A 22,452-nucleotide genomic window follows, 5' to 3' on the forward strand; every position below is an offset into this window, starting at 1 on the left:
TTACTTATAGATTTGGAATCACTGGTGCCTTAGTGGGTTGTACCACAGTGTCCTTCCAGCTTGTGATCTGCCCGAGACGGAATTCTCGGGCACTGGACTCAACTAGTAGCTCTAGAGTCTCAGTAAACAGTGCAGAAGTCACTACTCGGTTCTGCTGAAGTCAATGGAATTTTTACTTGAGTAACAACTTCAAGCATGTGTCCTTCATTTTTAAGTATCAAGGGGGTGAAGGTCTTCTGCTGTCCCTTGGAGGAACTCCCACACACATGACACCACCTGTCCCAATGTAACTAGCAGGGGGACCACCCAAGCCATAAAGTGACATGAGGATTATGGGGTTAAATTCACACGATTTTCAGAGGCTCATCAGGGAGTCCCTGACCTTAGAGTAGTTGAGGAAATCTTACGCTTCCTATCTGCATTTGAGAAAATCAGGCATGGATTTGGTAACTAGAAAAAAGGACAAGGTATTCTGGAGATATTAGAGCTACCTTTAACAACAGACCTATGCTTTATTGTATGGTTTGCTTTGGTGTTTAAGGATGGTTAACTGACAAGAAAGCAATGTGGCCAGAGTCTGGTAGCTTGTTTAACATTATTTTACGAGGGGAGAAGAGTAGTTTGACCAGACCAGAGGGAGAAAGGCACACCCTGTGCTCTTAGTCATGCTGCAAGATAGAGTAGGGGAGTCACTCAGCCCTTCACCTCCCAATGCTTGTGGCCCTCCTCCTCTTCCTTCTCCTCTGCATGATTACATTCATCTTAGAGAGAAGGAAACGGGTCTGGGGGTGGTTTCAGAGACAAAGCTGGACACTTGCTCCACCCCCTCTTGGCACTCATCTGGCTAGCTTGGGGAGTGAACCAACCAGGTTTGGTCAGCTCATGAGGTCTCTCCCCAGGCCCTGGCACAATCTTTGCTGATGTCTAAATGGCTCCTACTCACTCTTCTCAGTACTTAAGTGGCCTGAAAATGGCATACCTGGGACTCCCACTATGCTGTCAGCTAAGCCATATCACCCCTCAGTTAAAGAGGAAAGTTTGGGAAGAAATTTTCTCTCAGGACAGCATGGGCCATTGCTCTGAGGATTTTCAGTTTTTGTTGTTTTGCTTTTTACTTACTCACAATACCTGGGAAGCCTTTTTGGGTGGGATGGGCTTTGAGAGTCAACACAACATTTAGCTGGTGTCCAGCATGGGATTAGTGTAGCTGTCAGTTGACCAGCTACTGGGATAAACCTGAGCACAGGACTCAAAGCATTGGCTAAATTCACTTTTTGTAGAGTGAGAGGAAGTCTCTTCAGTGTAGCATTGGTCACAGTAACTCTCCTCCACCCCCATTCCCTAACAAGAACAGGAGGAATCAGGAGGATATCTGTGGCTGGGTAGACCTTTAGGATACTAAGCGATTGAGCCTTGTTTGTGTTGTTGGTGTAGCATAAAGTCATATTTTCCTCTATTGGACCACTGTTTTGCCTGATGGAATTTGTCATACTTTTCACCCTAGCATTAATTCATATCAATAAAAAGTTATGGTCTGCTGCTTAAACCCATCTACTGTGTGTTGTGTCTGCATTCATCTGTGTATCTGGGTCAAAAACCCTGGAAATAAACTCCAGATTCCAGTTCTGGATTAGCTTTAGAAAACACATTACAATAATGTTCAGACAGCCATTAACCCAGTCCTATCTCAAATATTATTCTCAGAGAATAATCAGCAGCACCCAGATTAATTCAACTATTCAGTGAAATAGACACAAAGTTTAACTCATTTCCCCCACACCAATCAATTTTCTCAAAACTTCAAAAGTCCACATCTCTTGGGCGTGTTCTAAATGCTTAGAGCTTTGAAAACTATAGGTCAATGCTCATTTAAGTGAATGTTTTAAGTACAGTACACAGTGGACAAGTCTTGCATAATTCATTTCTGTTAATTCTGGTAAGGAGCAAGGAATACCTTTTAAATGACAAATGGATAAAAACAACTAATTTTATATGACAGATTTTTTTAAAGAGTAACACTTAGAAGCAGTGTATTTTTCTTTTTTAAATGTAAAATTAAAACCAGTTAACAGCTAGGGTTGACCACACATCATTCTGTCTGTGTTAGTCTCATTCAAATTAAAATATAAAACTCATCTGTATTTACACAAAGTTTTAAATAAGTATGTAATTGTGTTAAAGGTAAAAATGAGACAGAACCAATAGTCCACCATTGCTTTACATTCATCACTTTCATTTATGTACATGTACATACAAACATATAGACACTATCTCTCTCATACAAACCTCCTTAGCCTCTATATTTCACAAATAAAAACTCATTAGAAAGTTTAAATGATATCACCTACATCACGCTCTAATTTACACAAGATGTATGGCATCTTTTGAGAGCTACAGTCTTTTTACAGGTTTCAGAGTAACAGCCGTGTTAGTTTGTATTCGCAAAAAGAAAAGGAGTACTTGTGGCACCTTAGAGACTAACCAATTTATTTAAGCATGAGCTTTCATGAGCTACAGCTCACTTCATCGGATGCATACCGTGGAAACTGCAGCAGACTTTATATACACACAGAGAATATGAAACAATACCTCCTCCCACCCCACTGTCCTGCTGGTAATAGCTTATCTAAAGTGATCATCAGGTTGGGCCATTTCCAGCACAAATCCAGGTTTTCTCATCCTCCACCCCCCCACACAAATTCACTCTCCTGCTGGTGATAGCCCATCCAAAGTGACAACTCTTTACACAGTGTGCATGATAATAAAGTTGGGCCATTTCCTGCACAAATCCAGGTTCTCTCACCCCCTCACCCTCCTCCCAAAAACCACACACACAAACTCACTCTCCTGCTGGTAATAGCTCATCCAAACTGACCACTCTCCAAGTTTAAATCCAAGTTAAACCAGAACATCGGAGGGGGGGGGTAGGAAAAAACAAGGGGAAATAGGCTACCTTGCATAATGACTTAGCCACTCCCAGTCTCTATTTAAGCCTAAATTAATAGTATCCAATTTTCAAATGAATTCCAATTCAGCAGTTTCTCGCTGGAGTCTGGATTTGAAGTTTTTTTGTTTTAAGATAGCGACCTTCATGTCTGTGATTGCGTGACCAGAGAGATTGAAGTGTTCTCCGAGTGGTTTATGAATGTTATAATTCTTGACATCTGATTTGTGTCCATTTATTCTTTTACGTAGAGACTGTCCAGTTTGACCGATGTAAATGGCAGAGGGGCATTGCTGGCACATGATGGCATATATCACATTGGTGGATGTGCAGGTGAACGAGCCTCTGATAGTGTGGCTGATGTTATTAGGCCCTGTGATGGTGTCCCCTGAATAGATATGTGGGCACAGTTGCAACGGGCTTTGTTGCAAGGATAAGTTCCTGGGTTAGTGGTTCTGTTGTGTGGTGTGTGGTTGTTGGTGAGTATTTGCTTCAGGTTGCGGGGCTGTCTGTAGGCAAGGACTGGCCTGTCTCCCAAGATTTGTGAGAGTGTTGGGTCATCCTTTAGGAGAGGTTGTAGATCCTTAATAATGCGTTGGAGGGGTTTTAGTTGGGGGCTGAAGGTGACGGCTAGTGGCGTTCTGTTATTTTCTTTGTTAGGCCTGTCCTGTAGTAGGTAACTTCTGGGAACTCTTCTGGCTCTATCAATCTGTTTCTTTACTTCCGCAGGTGGGTATTGTAGTTGTAAGAAAGCTTGACAGAGATCTTGTAGGTGTTTGTCTCTGTCTGAGGGGTTGGAGCAAATGCGGTTGTATCGCAGAGCTTGGCTGTAGACGATGGATCGTGTGGTGTGGTCAGGGTGAAAGCTGGAGGCATTCAGGTAGGAATAGCAGTCAGTAGGTTTCCGGTATAGGGTGGTGTTTATGTGACCATTGTTTATTAGCACTGTAGTGTCCAGGAAGTGGATCTCTTGTGTGGACTGGACCAGGCTGAGGTTGGTGGTGGGATGGAAATTGTTGAAATCATGGTGGAATTCCTCAAGGGCTTCTTTTCCATGGGTCCAGATGATGAAGATGTCATCAATATAGCGCAAGTAGAGTAGGGGCTTTAGGGGTAAGAAAACCTGGATTTGTGATGGAAATGGCCCAACCTGATGATCACTTTAGATAAGCTATTACCAGCAGGACAGTGGAGTGGGAGGAGGTATTGTTTCATATTCTCTGTGTGTATATAAAGTCTGCTGCAGTTTCCACGGTATGCATCCGATGAAGTGAGCTGTAGCTCACAAAAGCTCATGCTCAAATAAATTGGTTAGTCTCTACGTTGCCACAAGTACTCCTTTTCTTTTTGAGTCTTTTTACAAGACAACGTCAGATGGCTCAGAAATGCCTCTTTTAAAAAACAAAACAAAAAACCTCAGACTTGAGTTGCCACAAGATAAACTCAGATTTGTCCTGGACACCAATTTGGTAAAACATGCACATTCTGTAATCTGCCTCATCATTCAAAGAATTAGTTTACAAGTGACAAATGTGCGTACCTCCAGAAGGTTTTCATTATGATGGAAAACTCTGCTCTTGCATGGTCAGTGGGGACTGAATTCTAACAAAGCAAAGAGGAGCTCCTGAACAGTTAAGTTAACCATATCAACTCACTCAGCCAGTGGGGTTATTTCCTTTGTAGCTGTCTCTTGCTATTCAAGTTCATGACATGTTCTCCTGGTTGGTTTATACACAAAAGGATAATAAGCAGGAAATCTGATGTTTGTTGCTTAACGTCCTTAACACGCATGTGCTGTTATTGAGTATTTTCATAGCTCACTGATGACAGGTTAGATTTAGACAGTTTTTCCATACCACTACTAATTTGATGGATTTCTCTTTTGCAGTTAATTTAAAACCTTCCCTGACACACTGCACATATAGTTCATTTTTATTTAAACAAAACTTCAAAGTGTTTGAAAGTCAGGCACAGTGGAAGGTGAATTTTTTAAATAATGAACAAATTTAAATAGATTTATTCCAGAAAAGTAAAAGAAAAATATATACGTGATCTCTGTCTGCATCATTGTTTGTTTGTTTGTTTTTTTTTTTAAATACAAGATGCATTCAGAGTTGGTACAATTTTAACAATCAAACTCCAGCTCTTTTTAGTGTCAAATTCCTTGGGAGCTAAAAGCTCCACATGCATAACCAAGGTCAGGATTTGTTTTATTGGAATGAATATTGGGAAAATTTGCTGAAGTATTTGAACTATTGGTAATCAAGATTTTTTTTGGTGAAAATAATATCAAGAGAGAGGAAAAGGCAAATAATTACCTCTTTGATTACTAAATAGGAAGAAGTCATTTTCTACTCAGGATCAAATGCATTTAATGATACTCTAGAAAGTATACTGTCAAACTATTTGCAAAAAACAATTTTTGATTTTAAACACTCAATTAAAAATTAAGGGCACTATTTGCACTTTTAGAAATTTGAAAATGGCACATCCTTAAAGGAGTTTTTTCTAAGCATGAGGAGGGTTGTCTTTTTGGAAATATATTTTAGGGCATTTCCAATGCAGCACAAACCAATCAAACTCTGGTGAATTAATTTCATTGGTTATATACATAAATCAATTATGTCAGCATAGGAAAAATATAAGTCCTTTTGAAACAGTAGCCATTTTATTTGTAAGAAAATGAAAAGAAAGTGCAAAAGAAATTAGAAGTTAGAGAAATCAGAAGCATCAAAAAATAAAATAAAATTCACTAATCCTAAAAGTTGTGTTTCTTTCTATTTTATGTTGTCACTCCTTATCCCATTTCATTCTTTCAGTATTTCACTCCATTTATGTCTTTCTTTTCTAAGTATTTTTAATTTAAAATTTAATGTGTACAATTCAATTTTTAGTTTTCTTTCTCTTCTTCTTCCCTTTCATTCTGTTGGGTGTATTGCAAAGCCTGCTGAAGCCAAAAGAAAGATTCTCACTGACTTCAATCGGCTTTGGATCAGGCCCTTTGTCTTTTCCCATTCCCATGTCACTGTTGTCTCTTGAGTAGGAGTATGGAGGTTAAATTACCTCTGTATTTAGCACCACTGAAGCTACTGCTGGAATACTATGTCTAGTTCTGGTGTCCACAGTTCAAAAAGGATGTTGAAAAATGGTCAGAGGTTCAGAGAAGAGGCACAGAAATGATTATAGTATTACACTCAAGAAACTCAGTCTACTTAGCTGAGCAAAGAGAAGGTTAAGGGATGACTCCATCACATTTTAAAAGTACCTACATGGAGAACATTTTATGGTGGGCTCTTCAGCATAGGAGACAAAGGTATAACAAGATCCAATGGCTGGAAGTTGAAACTAAACAAATTCAATCTGGAAATAAGAAGCAATTCCTTTAACAGTAAGAGTAATTAACCTTTGGAACAACTTCCAAAGGTTGTGGTGGACTCATCATCAGTGGTCATTTTAAAATCAAGATTGGTTGTTTTTCTAAAAGATATCTTCTACCTCAAAGAGGAATTAGTTCAGGGAAGTTCTATGTCCTGTGTTACACAGTAGATCAGACTAGATGATCATAGTAGGCCCTTCTGTTCTTATATGTCCATTTCCATATTTCTGTTTCCTGTTCTGACTGTAGGGAAATTAATGTACCGAATTGAAATGTTACCTCTGTTCCATTGTACCTTTCCACTGTAAAAATCTGCACAAGGAATATTTTATAGTTATATTAAATTTTGGCCCAGATAAAGTTGGTAGCATCTCTTTAAATAAATTTGTCTGCCTAAATGGTGTAGGATCTTTTTGACTTTCATGAAACAAAATAAATATATTTAATATTAATAAGGTTCATTACTAAGATGGCACAATATGTGCCTATCTGAAAAAATGTTACAACATATACCTATATTTAATTTAGAAAGTTGACTCAGTCTTTATTCTGGCAAAGCTTTTTACTGGTAGCCATGCTGTGGGATGTAAAAGAACACCACATTTTATTGTTATGCTTAAGCTATACTGCTTAAACTGAACACAATTAGCAACATGTAGAAGTGCCCAACAGGATCCATTAGTTGAAATATTGCTCAGGAAGACAATTAAATCAATCAGTCCAGCACTTCAGGGTAGATCAATGCCAGCTCTTTCCTTTAAATGTTGCTCTACATTGTGGATTAAGGGTTTGTGGGCACCTGTCCAGGTAAGAACCACCACCACTGCATGCCATTAATGACAGAATTCAATAGAAACCGAGTCTCCCCAGGGCATTAATACAGAAATAAAAAATTATGTTCCATTAATACTAGGAGAAGTGCTTCCTTACTTGATTACTACTTTATATAAATAGTGGCCATTGGCTTTAAAGTACTACTACTCCAAAATGTAGCAGACATGGTTTAATGATTTTCTAAGCATGAAGATAAGGACTGTTTGTGCACTTATTCAGGGATAGTGTATACTCATGTTTAAATCGATTTAATTAAAGAATTATGTGCACAGTTATGGTACTTGGAATCATAATTTATTATTCAAATGTGTTAATTTACATTTACTATATGTTTTCATTTACATATGACAGGGTGATAATTCACTTGTTATCTAGGAATTACGTGGAAAATTAGACATTTTGCCTTTTAATGTGACAGCATCTTCAGGAGAACTGCAAAGATGTTTTCTAATACAAAGGACCAGATTCAAAGGTATAGGGAATATTTTTACTTTTATGAATTCCAACAGCTCAGTCTCTATCCTACTAATTTGAATTCAGAAACTGACAAATATTTTTATTGATAAATTTCTGAATTTCATATTTAAAAGAAAGCCAATGCCAAACTTCTAAATATATATTTTAAAAAGGGAGGATATAGCTCAGTGGTTTGAGCATTGGCCTGCTAAACGCAGGGTTGTGAGTTCAATCCTTGAGGGAGCCATTTGGGATCTGGGGCAAAAATTGGGGATTGGTCCTGCTTTGAGCAGGGGGTTGGACTAGATGACCTCCTGAGGTCCCTTCCAACCCTGATATTCTATGATTCTATGATATTATTTGAAATTGTAGCTGAATCTCCCTTAGGGTGAATGATGCTTGTTCATTTATAGTGAAGATATTCCTAATTAAAGCAGTTTTGTACAAGTATCCAAAACCTTTGAAACTCAGAGTACTAAACAAACAGCTCAATTATTTGCAACACTGGTTTGAAGTAAAATCAGGACTAGGTTAATCCGGGGCTGACCTTACATTCCTTGAGCACACAAAGCTCCCAGTGAGAATTAATGCAAGTTTTGGAAGTGTGGAAGGAATATGTGACTTCTGCATCTTCTGTGGACTGAAGCACTAGTAACTGCTATAGGCAAATTTTGGGGGAAAAAGCAATTTAATATACCTGCTAACATACTCAGAGAAAAAATTAGTATAATTAAAATTGACATACATTTACATATATCATTGGTTACAGCACTTGGTGATGGTGTGGGGACAACACCATCACCAAGCCCTTCTCCCTTGAAGTGGGTGGGAGGGAGAAATTGGAGTGTGGGTAGAAACATGAGATTTCTTTTCTCGTTTCTTTCTCATTTAAAATATTTCCCTCCTTCCCTCACCTCTTCACAATTTCTCTTTCCTCTCTGACTAACCCATGTCTCCATAAAATCCAACTGGCCACTTTCTCCCATACCTGGTATATTCATATTACAGGCAGAGTTTATATAGTCTGTAGGACAAATAAGCATAGTTTGTGAAATTTATAGGCTCCAGTGGTTCAACTAGTGGATTGTTACACTTCTTGAGAGAAACAGCTAGAGTTCATGAAATTTACCACCTCTTCCAGCAGAGATTGTAATGAGCTCCCACTAACACCTCTAAGAGGTGTATTTTTGTCATGAAGAAACAACGGGAAACTCACTATACAAGAATTAATGTACATTAATTTGTGAGGGCACAATCAAGAAAGCAATTGGTGACATCTAATGTAGTCTATGTCAGAAAAGGTGCTCTATGGTTATCAAGACACCCAGGGCTCAATTCTGCATTGTCAATGGGACTTTCAAGTGTGTGCGCAGTGCATAGCAATACTAACAAACTGGTATCTGTGACCTTCATTCAAGGAAGCATCCAGACTCCACAAATAAATCAAATAACCAGAGAACACTCAATCCCAACATTATTCCATGTGTGGAGCCCTTACTGACATCAGTGGAAGTTTTCAATATATGACAAGATCAGAAAGAGATATGCTGGTACAAGGACAAAGTCTGACATACTTAGTCTATACTCAGCAAAACTCCCACTGAAGTAGGCCCATAGAGAATAACTTTATAACACAGTAATAAATGTTATCATTACTGGGGGTTTTTCAAACAATACAGTGCTTTCTTTACATGAGATGTCATGGCTCATTTGAAAGTTAATTATAAAATATTATGACTCATATGGACTTACCTAATATGGGTGATGATTAAGGTTGTAGTTGGAATGAAAAAGTCATCCACTCTATCAAACTGTTTTCCCACGGGCTGAGTATGGATTGTGTGGTGAGCAATACTCCCACTGGCCTGTGTTATTACCTAGAGTAATAATAACAGTGTTACATGCTTTAAAAATATGCCAACAATTAGTTGGAATTAATGGGGTTTGATTCAAAATAATAAGCAGGTTTAAAGATACCCTCTCTGCCTCAACTCCACCATTGTCAGCACAGGAATGCTATTATATGCAAGTCAAATTTAATAAATGGTAATAGTCCATCATCAGTTGCCTTTTTATTCCACTCCTGTTTGCATTAATCTTTGGCTATGCTGATAAAGAGCAGTTCAAAGGACAATGGAGTAAAACTAACTGGTATGACAGATTTTGGAGAAACATTGTGTCCAGGCTTTAACCCTGTTGTAATGATTGGGCTTACACATTTATCCTAATTGTAAGCTCAATTGTAAAAGTGCATAAAAATTATAAAACGTTACTGTAACCAACAATAACGAATGTTGATGGGAAAAGGTGCAAAGTAAGACACAAAGACTGAATTAATACAAACAAAAAAGTCCGACTAATATAATTCAAGGACTGTATTAAAATTATGACTGGTAAACAAGATAAATTAAGGATCAGAAATTAATGAACTAAAATTGATGTGCTGGAAATTGGGCCTAATTGGTGGACAAAATGATGAAGGCTACTCCACCCATCACTTTCTTTTAGGGTACTTAAAGAGATTTTGGAAAATAACTGGCTACTTCACCATCATGGCTGCTACCCCTACCATGTCCTGGGACCTGGACCATCTTCATCCTAATCCTGGAGAGATAGCCTGATCAGACCAGGCCAGAGAGGGACCCAGATGACACCACCACCTCCACCAGTTCTGGAATGTGAGATTTTGTCTTTCTTACTCACACTCCCTATGTGTTCTTTTCCTTGCTAACCTTATTTCCTGTCTGTGACCAAAAAGAGGCAGCTGAAAGCAATGCCCTACAGCCTGATTCTGGTACAAATTTGCCAGGTCTCAGAGTGGTTAATAAGACAGTATGCTGTAAGGTTCCAGCAGTAAGGTTCCAAGTGAAAGTCAATATCAAAGACAAACTGAATTTTCTATCTTTGCTATTCTTTTCTATTCCCTTTTTGTGTGTTTGCCTTGTTTTATTTCTTTAGGAAACAGGATTAGTCTTTAACAGCAGCAGCCTCTAAAGCTCCAGACCATCTCAACTCATTTCTTCTCTTTTTCTCAAGAGGACAGTTACAACCATCTTTAATACCATCTAAGAGACTGTCAAACAAGATGTTTTCCACCTTTCTCAAACTCTGTCCAGCTAAAGGAAAGGAACAAGGACTGTTGTTAAAATAAAAGCCTCACTTAATACTTTGCATCTCAAATGCTTTAACTGTTTTTCCTTTTTTCTGTGTCATTAATAAAAGGTTAACAAGATGTTGAAAATTGTATTTGCCATGGTACTAAGCAGGCTAAGGTGTTTGTGTACTAAACCTTCTTTAACACTGTTTAATGTTGCACAGGGTTGTGTAACACCTTTTACTTTTTGGGCCATGTCACAGGGTAGGGTTCCCTCACTGTCCTTACTGCCAATAGTCTTCATGAACATAGAACTCATGGCAAGTTCAACACCTAGTGCTTTATTTACAGTGTGAATATAAGAACAAGTACCCCACTGCTTGAGGTTCTTATATTCTCCCAAGGCAGGGTGTGAGAGAGGAACAAGATCACACCTCTCTGAGATCCTAGGCTTCTTTCTTTCTTCCAGCCTTCCCCTCTTCCTGTCTCTCTCTTAGCTGTCCTCAGCTGATGAGCTGAGGAACCTTGTTAACTGGTTAATCATTCAGTCCGTAACTAATTATTTCCCTAATTTGCCCCATGTGGGGATGCTTAGCAAATGCCCAGCCTGGTGAGTCAGCCTAAGGCTACACTCACTCTGTCACAGGCCCATATATTCCATCTAAATTAGTACAACCACCCTCATGCTTACTTTTTATTCTAGTACAGTTTTCTTAGGCCAAGGTACCAAGATTTTTTTTTTTAAATGAGTGCCTGAAATCAGGCTGCTGAATCCACAATGGGGCATCTAAATTAAAGGGCCAGATTTTCAAAGGGCTTGTCTACACTGGCAAGTTTTGTAGCCAAAAACACCCAGTTTGGGTGACAAAAAACTTCCACCCCTATGAGAGACTTGTCTTTTTCCCTCCCTTTATTGTCAACAAAGAGCCAGTCTAGACACTGCTGACTGTTTTGTCAACAGAACTAGCTTCCGCCAGTATCCCACAATGCCTGCCCTAATTGTGTACCCAGTAGTTCACACTGAAAACCACCCCACTTGCTTAGGTGCCTACACATGAATTTAGAAGCCTCAGTTTAGGCACTCATTTAAAAAAAAAATAAAAAAAACCTTGGCCTTTATCTTTATACAGCAAAAAAGAGGATGTATGGGGGAAGATTCTGTAAAGCAGTAAGAAAGGAAAAGGTAAAATAAAATAGCCAGATACCCTGAAATTATAGTAAAAAAATGTCAGGTAGAGCAGGAGATTACCATATTGTCATGATGTTGTTTTAAACAGAAGTAGAAAATGATATGAAAAAAATAAAAAAATTAAGTACAACTGTTGAAATGTATTTTTTAAATTGCTCTCCAGTGACTGAACTTAGATTTGCATATGCTCACAAACATTGTAAAAGTGAAGCTATTTATTCTTTTATTTTGAAAAAAAGTTCACATTATGGGTTTTTGTTAGCTTGCCCACGTCTCTATAAAGCCCGCATAATTTTACTGAAACACAGTTTAATAATGCTACATCTAGGCAGCAAATCAACATGCTTAAAATCTGCTGAAAGCTCCAACCAGACATTCAGTCACAGACAGTAGCAACACATACAATCTACATTCAAAAGATATGCAGCTATAAAACATGCTATTCTTGTAACCTGTGTCGCACTGCCATTATCAATTCAGTGGAATCACCCCTTTAGAAATGAATACGATGAAAACAACCAACTTTAGTAAACAAATTCACCGGTTATCTGAATTATTTTCAGGTAGTTCACTTTATCACCATTGTTGAGATTATTAATATTATGTTTAAAGGAAGACAAACAAAAATGTTGTTATTAAGCAGATTGTCAGGTTTCCATATAATTTAATAATTTTGGAACTAGATGCTTTTAAATCACTTTTTATTTGACGAATGAAAAGGTATTCCCAGTGAAAAATTAATCTGGGTATACAATGAAAACTATCTTCCCCAACACCATTTTGTTTAAGTGTCTTAGTTTCTATATTAAAAAAAACCCCACACATGAACCAAATATTTTATCTCTATTTTTCTTCTCTTAACTAGTGTCTTCCATTCTTTTTGCTCAATTTTGAGAGATGCTGAGTTCTTCTTGGGAGGTGACGAGCCTTCTAGACTTCCAGTGATGTCAGTGACTGCTCAAGATCCTCAGCACCTGCCATGATCAAACTATATATTTGCTATTTTGTCGTGCACACAAGTATCCTCCCAGGATATGCGGATCCCATCAAGGCCCTGATTGGGGAAAGCATCCTTATTCAAGACATTAAATGTTTGCTTAAATGCTATCCTGAATAGGGATGGACATATACAAGGGCTTGCATGCTTAGCTGAACGAGGTCCCAAACTTATGACATAAAAATTTTGAACCCAGGTCTCTAGATGGTAAAATGCCAGGATATGAATCTGCCACTGACCTGTTGTTAGTGTTGCTAGTGCCCCACTGCTTAAGGTTCTTATATTCTCCCAAGGCACGATGTGAGAGAGGAACGAGATCGTACCTGTCTGAGATCCTAGGCTTCTGGTACTGCTATTTCTGGAGCTCATATGTATTCTGCATCAGCAGAGAGTGTAGTTTGTTGATTCAGACCTCAATGTTTTTCAAAGAAAGACCAAAGGCTCGGTTCGGTGGTGAAGGCTTGGCAAGGTTTATTGTCAGCAAAGCACTGTGCTAGTGCCCTGTCCAATGGGTCACAGGGACACTAAGACATGTATGTCCATGACAAGGTACTGGCTCAATCAACAGCATTATCCCCTAGGCCAATACGAAGACAGCCCTCCTTCCACTCTCTTTTTATACATTGATACAAATAAGTTACATATTAAATTCCATATGTTGTTACCACCTTTGTACTTTGTAGTTCAAACAAAACATCCTCATCCATTATCCTGTCATCCCATCCTTATCTTTACAGGAGGTCTGTGGTTTCCTGTACCACCATCTTAGGAATTTGTTTACATACTGTTGAACACTCTGTGTGTTCCTATGCCATTCTCTCAGGTCAGGGACATGCTTACTAGTTAGCTGATACCGAGTGTCACTATTCTGACAAGGCCTGCTTTGATTCATAACCTTTCTTTAGTTCATATTTTAAGCTGAGGGCTCCAGCAAGGCCTGCACTACCCACTGACATTTGTTAAGCTTGAGTATTAGCATCACTACAAAGATTCACAAAGTATACTGACCTGCAATGTCGGTGAATTCTTCTCCATGTTTCCCCAGCTGAGCACCCATACCTGATCATGTGATTTGTCATAGTGTAGTTTCACTGGAACAGGGTCTGTGCTTACTGCCTATAGTATAAAAAAAAGTAGAAATAATCACTCTTTTTGATTTCGGAAGAGAAAAATAAAATAGAATAATACAAGAAATGATGACTGAATGAGATCTTCGAGATGCCATAAGACCACATATAAAATTCAGGCTGCCAATTGTTGAAGCAGGTCTCTGATTAATTTGAAGCTACTGTACTTCTGCTTAAATAGTAATCTTCATTATTTGCATAACACGACAGATATATGTTCACTCAGCATCTGACTGTATACTATACTGGAGCTACAAAGAAGCTCAAGACAAAAGTGGTAAGTCAGCCAAAAGTTTATTTAACCTCCTTACCACATTGTATATTACATTTAATGAATATGGGTAAGACTTTTTACTGGACATTGACTGAAAAGGGAAGGGCATTTTGATAATGTATTTCGCTAAATGTTTTGCATTTCTCTTGAGTTGTAGATCAAAGTTTGAAAATTCTCCCTAAAAATTTCAGAGCTTAAAACAGCAAGCACATTTGTACAACATATTTCTTTCCCAGCTGGATTACTTAAATGACAAGGCCACCATCAATAAGGAAACAGTTTGTATAGTATTGTGTATAGATTAGTACTTTTATTAGTCAGTCAACATTTGTTAATGGTTGGTATTTAATTTACTAAACTTGAAAGAAATGACTGCTATGAAAATGTTCTTATTCTACCTAATTAGGTTCTTCTGCTACAGATCAATACTACTTTTGTTTTTAAATTCATTGCAGTTCATATTTTGATATTTTTGTATTTTTACAAAATACGTTCAGTACAACATCTCACCAACCCTTAACAGTATTTACAATAGAGGCAGAATTGTTAAAAGTAGGTAACACCTGCCTTCTCTTATTCAGAGTGAAAATCTTATTGCACTATATAAAATGTTCTCAATTGGATGGGACACTACTGGTTCTGGGGTATTTGCGGGAAACTATGTGGGTGGGTGAAAGATGTTCTGGTTTGGATTCTAGCTACATTTTTGGCAGCTCTGACTTTTCAATTTGATTAAAACTACTATGTGACATCATATGCAATAAGACCCCAGAAGAGGCCTGGAGCGCATCTTCAAAAAGAGAAGATAAGAGAGCTAGCTTCAAAAGCAAACAAACAATCTATATTTTATACTTTTGAGATCATATAGGATACATCTACACAGCAATCAAAGATGTGATTGCAATTCAGGAAGGCATACCTGCATTAGCTTTAATCTAGATAGTGTGGTTGAAAGTAGCAGTGAAGATACAGCATCTTGAACCTTGGACCAGGCTACGGTTTCAGGTGCAACTGTACAGTTTGTGTTAAGGCCTGTATTGCCATGCCTTCACTGCTATTTTTAGCCATAGTAGCTAGATTAAAGCTAGTGTGGATATGCCTACCCAAGCTACATTCACATTTTTGACTGCAGTGTAGACACACCCGTAGTGTGAGATCTTCATTATGATATTACAACAGAAACCTCACTAATTGGAAAAAAATATGTCAGGATGCAATGTCATTTCAAGGCTGTGGAACATATAGAAAAGTGTATTGGGCTGACTCAAAGAAAATGTATTCATGGGAATAGAGAAAAAGTAGACTTTTTCCTCCCAGTAATTGTAATAATTCACTAATGGCTGGATTCAGAGACTTAGATCCTGCCACTTCAGGTGCCTGAATACCAGAATCAGGCCACAGTGGAATTCACAAAACCTCTGCTCAGCTGCCCCCAAGTCCTACAGGGGTACAGCATCACCATGGCTGAGTTTCTTTGTGAATCTAGCCCCAAATAAATCAATCTGGAGTAATTCTGTTGGTATCAACAGTTATACCAGTGTGAGATCAGAATTTTGGATCCAGTAACATTCCCTGCTCTTTGAAGCTTTGTGATCAAGTCCTAGTAGGTCACAGAGTTCAACAGGTTAATTCAGTATAACTAATTTGAGTTCCGTGCCTCTTCAGCCCAACCAATTATTTTAGATATTTGCATGCTCTTCTTTCCTTTCTTGGAAATGGCTTGTTAACAAAATCACACAGCTGAGAACATATCTGAAGACTTTATAAGTGGAGGACAACAAAGCATTTGATTAAGTGACACATTGTATTATAAGTGAAGTAAAACAACTGTAGGGCTAATTTTTCTATTTTGGTCATTACAGTAGAAAAAATAACATGTGGCACTCTGTTTTTTGGTCTTGCCATTATGGAACTCTAAAGCACAGCTTGTTTATCAGTTTGTCAAGGAGAGTACCAGCTGGCTAATTAAGTGAACCTAATTTAAACTAATGATGTCAAGCCTCAAGATAATGCTCTAATGGCTGGATGAGACTGCAGATGATACTTAACTGTACTCCTGAGGGCTCAGAACAAGCCTCTTCTGCATCTAAGCAGAACCTGGTTTTCCTTTTGAAGACACAAAATTAAGCCAGTTGTTTACTAGCTCTTTTTAAGCAGCAAAATAACTCCTGTAAAAAGTCATTCACACTTTATAAAACTTTTATAGTACTGTTGAGTTAAGCTACTTACTGTCTAAAACAATAGCTAGACTGCTGTACTATTTAATTTGCCTCAAATTTCCATTTAGCTACTTCAAAGGAAATGTATGAATGACAAATATTTATGATTACACGTGAATGATTCCATTTCTTCCTTCTTGGTAGTGCCCCAAATTCCCAATCCCAATCCCAATCCCCATTGTGCCAGACACAGCACAAACACAGAAGACAATCACTGCCCTAAAGATTTGCTTAAGGTCCATATCCTGCAGATACTTAATTTTATGCATGTGAATATCCAACTAAAGTCAAAGAGTTCATTTGTGCTTAAAGTTAAGCATGTGCTTGTTTGCAACAACCATTTGTAACTCAGAACATTCAATATAGGATCGGTCATCTCATCTTCACTATTTTATATATTTCCCTAAAAACCATCATCTTAGAACCAAATTGTCACAGGTGTACCTCTACATTTTTTCCTTTACTGTCGATTTTTATCAAAGAAATTAATAAAACTAGCTAGAACAAGTTCCGTCCAAACAAAATCACCACAGAAATGAAAAAGGACAATAAACGAATGAAGCAAAATAAGAGATAAAATTTAGATAGGAAAAACTAGAACTCTGCAGCATAAAAGTTTGCACAAAACATGAAAAATTGATTTTAGTGACTTAGAGTTTCTTCACTTTAGAAACTTGATAGATTTTTTTTCATTATTGAATCCATGCCTCTGTTTTTCCCACTTTTGATCCTGATGAGAACACTTTTTTTTGCATGTCTGAAAACTCAATTTTGCAAAGCAGATATAAGAATGGACATACTGTGGTAGACCAAGGGTTCATCTAGCCCAGTACCCTGTCTTCCGACAGTGGCCAATGCCAGGTGCCCCAGAGGGAATTAACAGAATAGGTAATCATCAAGTGATCCATCCCCTCTCACCCATTCCCAGCTTCTGGCAAACAGAGACTAGGGACACTATCTCTGTCCATCCTGGCTAGTAGCCATTGATGGACCTATCCTCCAAGAACTTATCTAGTTCTTTTTTTAACCCTGTTATAGTTTTGGCCTTCACAACATCCTCTGGCAAGGAGTTCCAGAGGTTGTGCGAAAAAAATACTTCTTTTTGTTTGTTTTAAACCTGCTACCTATTAATTTCATTTGGTGACCCCCTAGTTCTTGTGTGATGAGAAGGATTAAATAACACTTCTTTATTTACTTACTTTCTCCACACTAGTTTTATACAGTTTTATCTTGAGGAATTAGAGTTTAAGTGATAATCAACTTGAAATAATTATGCTCAGTATTTAAGTAACATATTACTAAAAGAGAGGACAGCTAGAAATGGAACAAGAGACTCCAAACTCCCTTTCCCCCCCAAAAAAAAAAACAGATAAGGGTTTAAATTAATGATGGAGGAGTGCATCAAGCAGGTCCTGTCTTCCTCTTGCCGGACAATGGGACACAGCAAGCCCAGGGAAGAGGAGGTACTACCTGCATTCCTCCTGCTTGTATCACCCCACTTTTACCTGCAGAGTCTGTTTCCTTCCCAGCAGGTCCAATCAAGTCTTTAACCCACTGAGCCAGGTGGACTGCATTTTAGGAGGTATGGCCTTATTTATATACAGAGGAGACAGGTTTTCTAGATTTTACCTTAGTTACTTACAAAGGAGGCAATCTATTAAGGAGCAGCTGAACAAACAGCTTACTATTGTATTTTCGAAGAAACTTTGACTTTTTGCAATTTCCTGTGCTAGGAAATTATACTCATATGAACAACAGAAATAAATACTTTTCAAACAACTGACCTGAGTAAGAAGTTAAACTCCCTTTTCACTCAATTTTAAGGTATATATTTACAGACCTAACTTAAAGGGAAATAAAAAATTACTAGTGCTTAGAGGAAAAAAGGGTGTGGAGGTGAAAGCAGATGTCTTATTAAAAGATAAGGAGAAAAGGACTGTTTCTGCGGTAATACCAGCAATGCTGAGCAAAGTATTTCCTGTACTATGTGTAGAAACTTTTATGGACTTTTTTCTTCTTCTCTACTCAAACACTCGGAGACTTTTCAGGTTGTCGTCAAGCTATATATTTTAAGTATGTGCATGGTTAACAGCAACCAGTCATCTGAGGCAAGTCCCATGGTATTTTTGCAGTGATTGGCTAAGCGTATCCCATGTTCAGGAAAATCAGTTGAGCTCAAAAGAAGCTCTATTCAATCACTTCAATAGAGAGACAGGCTGCCTTTCAGTTCATTTCTCTAGTCCAACAGTTATTCTCAGTCCTATTATCCTACTTCCTATAACAATTTGAGGACTATCTTATATTTATATTTGTCTGAATTAAGTATTTTCAAGTTTATTGGGGGAAAATGCATTTCTTTCACTAAGTCTCCTTGTACCATTAAGACTGAGGCTTATATTCCTGGACAAAAGCCACCTCTGTAGTTCCCTAAGTTGGTGTCCAGCAGTATTATCATTTGATATTTTGCTTTATATAAATATCTCTCAGTTTTACAATAGCAATTTTCCTTGACATTCAAATTTTTCTTTTGCAAAAACTTAGATTTTCTGGGGAAGTCATCCTTGCACTGGCAGTAGGGTCAGTCTGGACTGGTGGGAGGTGGCTTGTGCCTCCCATATTAAGGGGATGTCTTAGTCCCTGGTGCAGAACAGGATAGCTCTGTTCCCCATCCACAATCCTTTCCCTCCCCCAGCACTAGGGACTCTTGCAGGGGAACACAGAGTGGGCTCCAGAAAAAGGCCTTTGTTGTTGTTTTTAATTTAGGGTAGTTTAACGATGTATTCCACTGCATTTTATGATGACAAAAAAGATAATTTTAAAAACAAGTAATTGGAATGATACCTCAAGTAAAAAACTTCGAGTGTATTTGCATAGTTTTTGTTAGAATCCTAAAGTGTTATTAAAATCAACTTTATATATTGTTAAAAAGCATGTGTTATGCATCAGCATTACATCATGTTACACAGAATCTTGTAGACATTATGAACACTTGTGCGATTGCAATTTGAATGAGAACATGCACTGTGGTATAAGAAACCCTCACTGAAATAATTGCCTTTTATTCTGAGGATGACAGCTGAATTGTTAACAAGTTATTAGGCTTATTCATGAACTGAATTCATAGATGCTTGCAATAGAGTTAAATTTATTTTAGCAAGTGCAGAGTTTTACTTTTAAAATAAGTTTAAAGATGATTCTACATGTTCTGAAATGGACAGTAATTAGAAAACTCCTTTGCTGGCAAAAGACTGTTGACAGTTCCAAACTGAATGCCTGTAATTGGTTGACCTGTGTTGCAGCTGGAAACAAAGTAAAGCTAATTTTCTTGGTCGGATGACAACAGTCAGAAAGACTGTATAGTATAATATATTCCACTGTAATAATCTTTGGCTTAAAAATGAAAAACAGAGTATAATGCCTTTGTAGAGGTATTAGACAAACTGAACTAAGAGGAAAAAGAATTCTACTGCAATTGTGCCTTTGTAAATTTTATCTGTCTTGTTATGAACTGTAAACACATGAGAGTTTACAACAAGTAACCTCTTCGTATTTTGGAGACACATTTTTAGACATTGTAAAGCTTAGTCTATTATTCTCCAAGCATATTTTTGTATTTGAGCATCCCATGTAGCTGGTGATAGAGGGCCTGATCCTGCTGCCATTAACGTCAAGTTTGCACGGAGTTCAAATGGGGCAATATCAGGTCCACAGTGCTCAGTCTTGTAGTACTTACTCACATGAATCCTCATCTTGATTGACTTAAATGGAAGGACTCACATGAGTAAGGACTACTGGGTTATTGGCATCAGTATGACTGTACATGTGAGTAATGTCACCAGAACCGAGTGTATCGTAAGATTTTACATTGCCTTGTTAACAAATCAAAACTGTACACCATGGAGCAATTGGGAGGGATTCTCACCTCTGCTTGAACCTTTCTGTGGAAGCATAAAAGAGCCTGAAGACCTCTTGATCCAAATGAAGAAAACAGGTTGCCATAACTTAAGAAGCCCCTCAATTTGTCAAAGTCATGTTGGGGGCCTCCCTACTGCCATAGCAGCCGAGAATTGAGAGGACAGAAAGGTGGCTTAAAGTCACCTTGAGCTTCACTCTCCCTCAGCTGTGGAATTTTGTGCTCTTGCAATGCCGTCAGACCCTGGTCGTCAGTGGGCGGGATCGAACGGGGACCTCTGGAGCTTAAAGCATGAGCCAAAAGCCAACTGGCTGTTAGCTAAGGCTGTAGAGCAGACTCATTAATTGCTCTAAGTGGTCTCCGTGCCACTAGATGGGACAGAACACCACACCCAGGAGGTGTGTAGGTTACATACTTCCCCTAGCTGAGGAAGCGTGACCCGAGCTTCAGAGGGCTTCCCAGCTGAAATCCTGGATGAGCCCCCACCTATAACACACAGACCCTGACAGACATTGGCCATCAGAGGGCAGGATCGACCCACGGACCTCGGGTGCTTAGTGCATAAGCCTCTACCATATGAGCTAAAAGCCAACTGCCTGTTAGCTGAGGCTGTAGAGCAAACTCATGAATTGCTCTCTATGTGGTCTTGGTGCCACTAGATGGGAAAGAACACTACACCCAGGAGGTGTGTGGGTTACACTGTGTTTAAGAGGCACAGCACAGAACCTAACAAGTAGCATCTTGAATGTCTGTATATAGGGACTGTAACAACATCTAAAATGGATACTATTTTTTTAACTGACAAATTTAAAAAAATCATTTTCTGATGGAGCACCCTTTAAATAGTATATTAAAATATTTTTAATGTTGTACTGATTCTTTATGTTTCTAAAGGTCTTTTCAGTTACTTTCTCTCTTGCTAACTCTCTATATGCAGGGGAAAAGTGAAAGTGACTAAATACAAACTACTGTCAAATACGCAAAGTAAACAAATTGGTTTGGGGCAGGAAGTGTTCATTAATTACTTTCAGTGTAAGTAATGTTTGGTGTGAATTGTAAAAACAATATGTTGAATTGCTTTCAGACATAAAAGGTAATTGTCAGGTTGACTGTGTCCCTGAAAAGCATATAGAGAAGCAGAGCTGGAGATGTTGCATCCATACTTGTCATTAATTGTAAAGTTAGAAATAAGTACCTGCACAACTTTTTGGGATTGTACATCAACAATAAGCACTCTGTCCAAAGTAGGCTGAGTTACGTAAATGAACTTGTCTTTGATATTAACAGCAGATGCCCACACACACCTCTGAACAGTATCTCTTTGAGCTTTGGGACAAACTTCATCCTATAATGCAAGAGAAACAAATGAGAGAGAAATGAAAATCAAAACAATAAACTCAAGCAATGCAAAAGATTAGTCACAATTACTGTTTGTAACATGTTTCCTCCTGAATCAAATACAAGGGATATTGCATTTCATCTAAGGAATTAAAAAAAAAAAAAGGTTAGAGTATAGACTATTCCAGGAGTTTATCATCTTAGTGTTAAAACCAATGTGGACAACCACCTTTAAGTCAGATTTTTTTTCAAAGTCTCTTAGGTGAAATCCTGAATCCATTGAAGTTAATAGCAAAAATGTCCATTGAATTTGAAGCCTTAGGAAGAATTTGAAAAATATTCTGTTTAGAGATGTACATCAAGGGTTTTTTTTCCTGTTTATTTCTCCAACTTTTACTACTTGAATAAATGAAGACTTGGCACACCACTTCTGAAAGGTTGCCAACCCCTGCGATAGTACATAAAAAACATGCCCTTTAAAGGAACATGAATGCAGAATAAAATTCCCTTGGCACTGGCTGTAAAATTGTGCTAGTTCAAGGAACAAGATATATTTAAAAAAAGCAGCATGAATTTAGATGAGGGAAATTCTTGCATATTTATTAAAATATTGTTTAACATAGCTCTTTGTTGTATAAAGAGTATGCATGTAAGGCTGCTAGTATGAGCAAGCAAATATGTAACATGATCA

At 38.0% G+C, this 22,452-nt stretch overlaps 1 protein-coding gene across 9 annotated transcripts in view; it reads right to left on the reverse strand.

The window, feature by feature from the left end:
* The window catches only part of FSTL5 (follistatin like 5), a 561,575-nt gene that overhangs the window by 25,702 nt on the left and 513,421 nt on the right, over window positions 1–22,452 (reverse strand). For all 9 annotated transcript variants that reach the window (XM_073341502.1, XM_073341509.1, XM_073341503.1 and 6 more), the window contains 3 exons: window positions 21,619–21,768; window positions 13,899–14,006; window positions 9,363–9,487 (listed from right to left, as the gene is read on the reverse strand). In XM_073341502.1, the coding sequence (XP_073197603.1) occupies window positions 9,363–9,487; window positions 13,899–14,006; window positions 21,619–21,768 (383 nt within the window). The remainder of the gene's footprint in view (window positions 1–9,362; window positions 9,488–13,898; window positions 14,007–21,618; window positions 21,769–22,452) is intronic.

Source organism: Lepidochelys kempii, chromosome 4 (genome assembly GCF_965140265.1).
Source record: "Lepidochelys kempii isolate rLepKem1 chromosome 4, rLepKem1.hap2, whole genome shotgun sequence".
Taxonomy (NCBI): Eukaryota; Metazoa; Chordata; order Testudines; family Cheloniidae; genus Lepidochelys; species Lepidochelys kempii.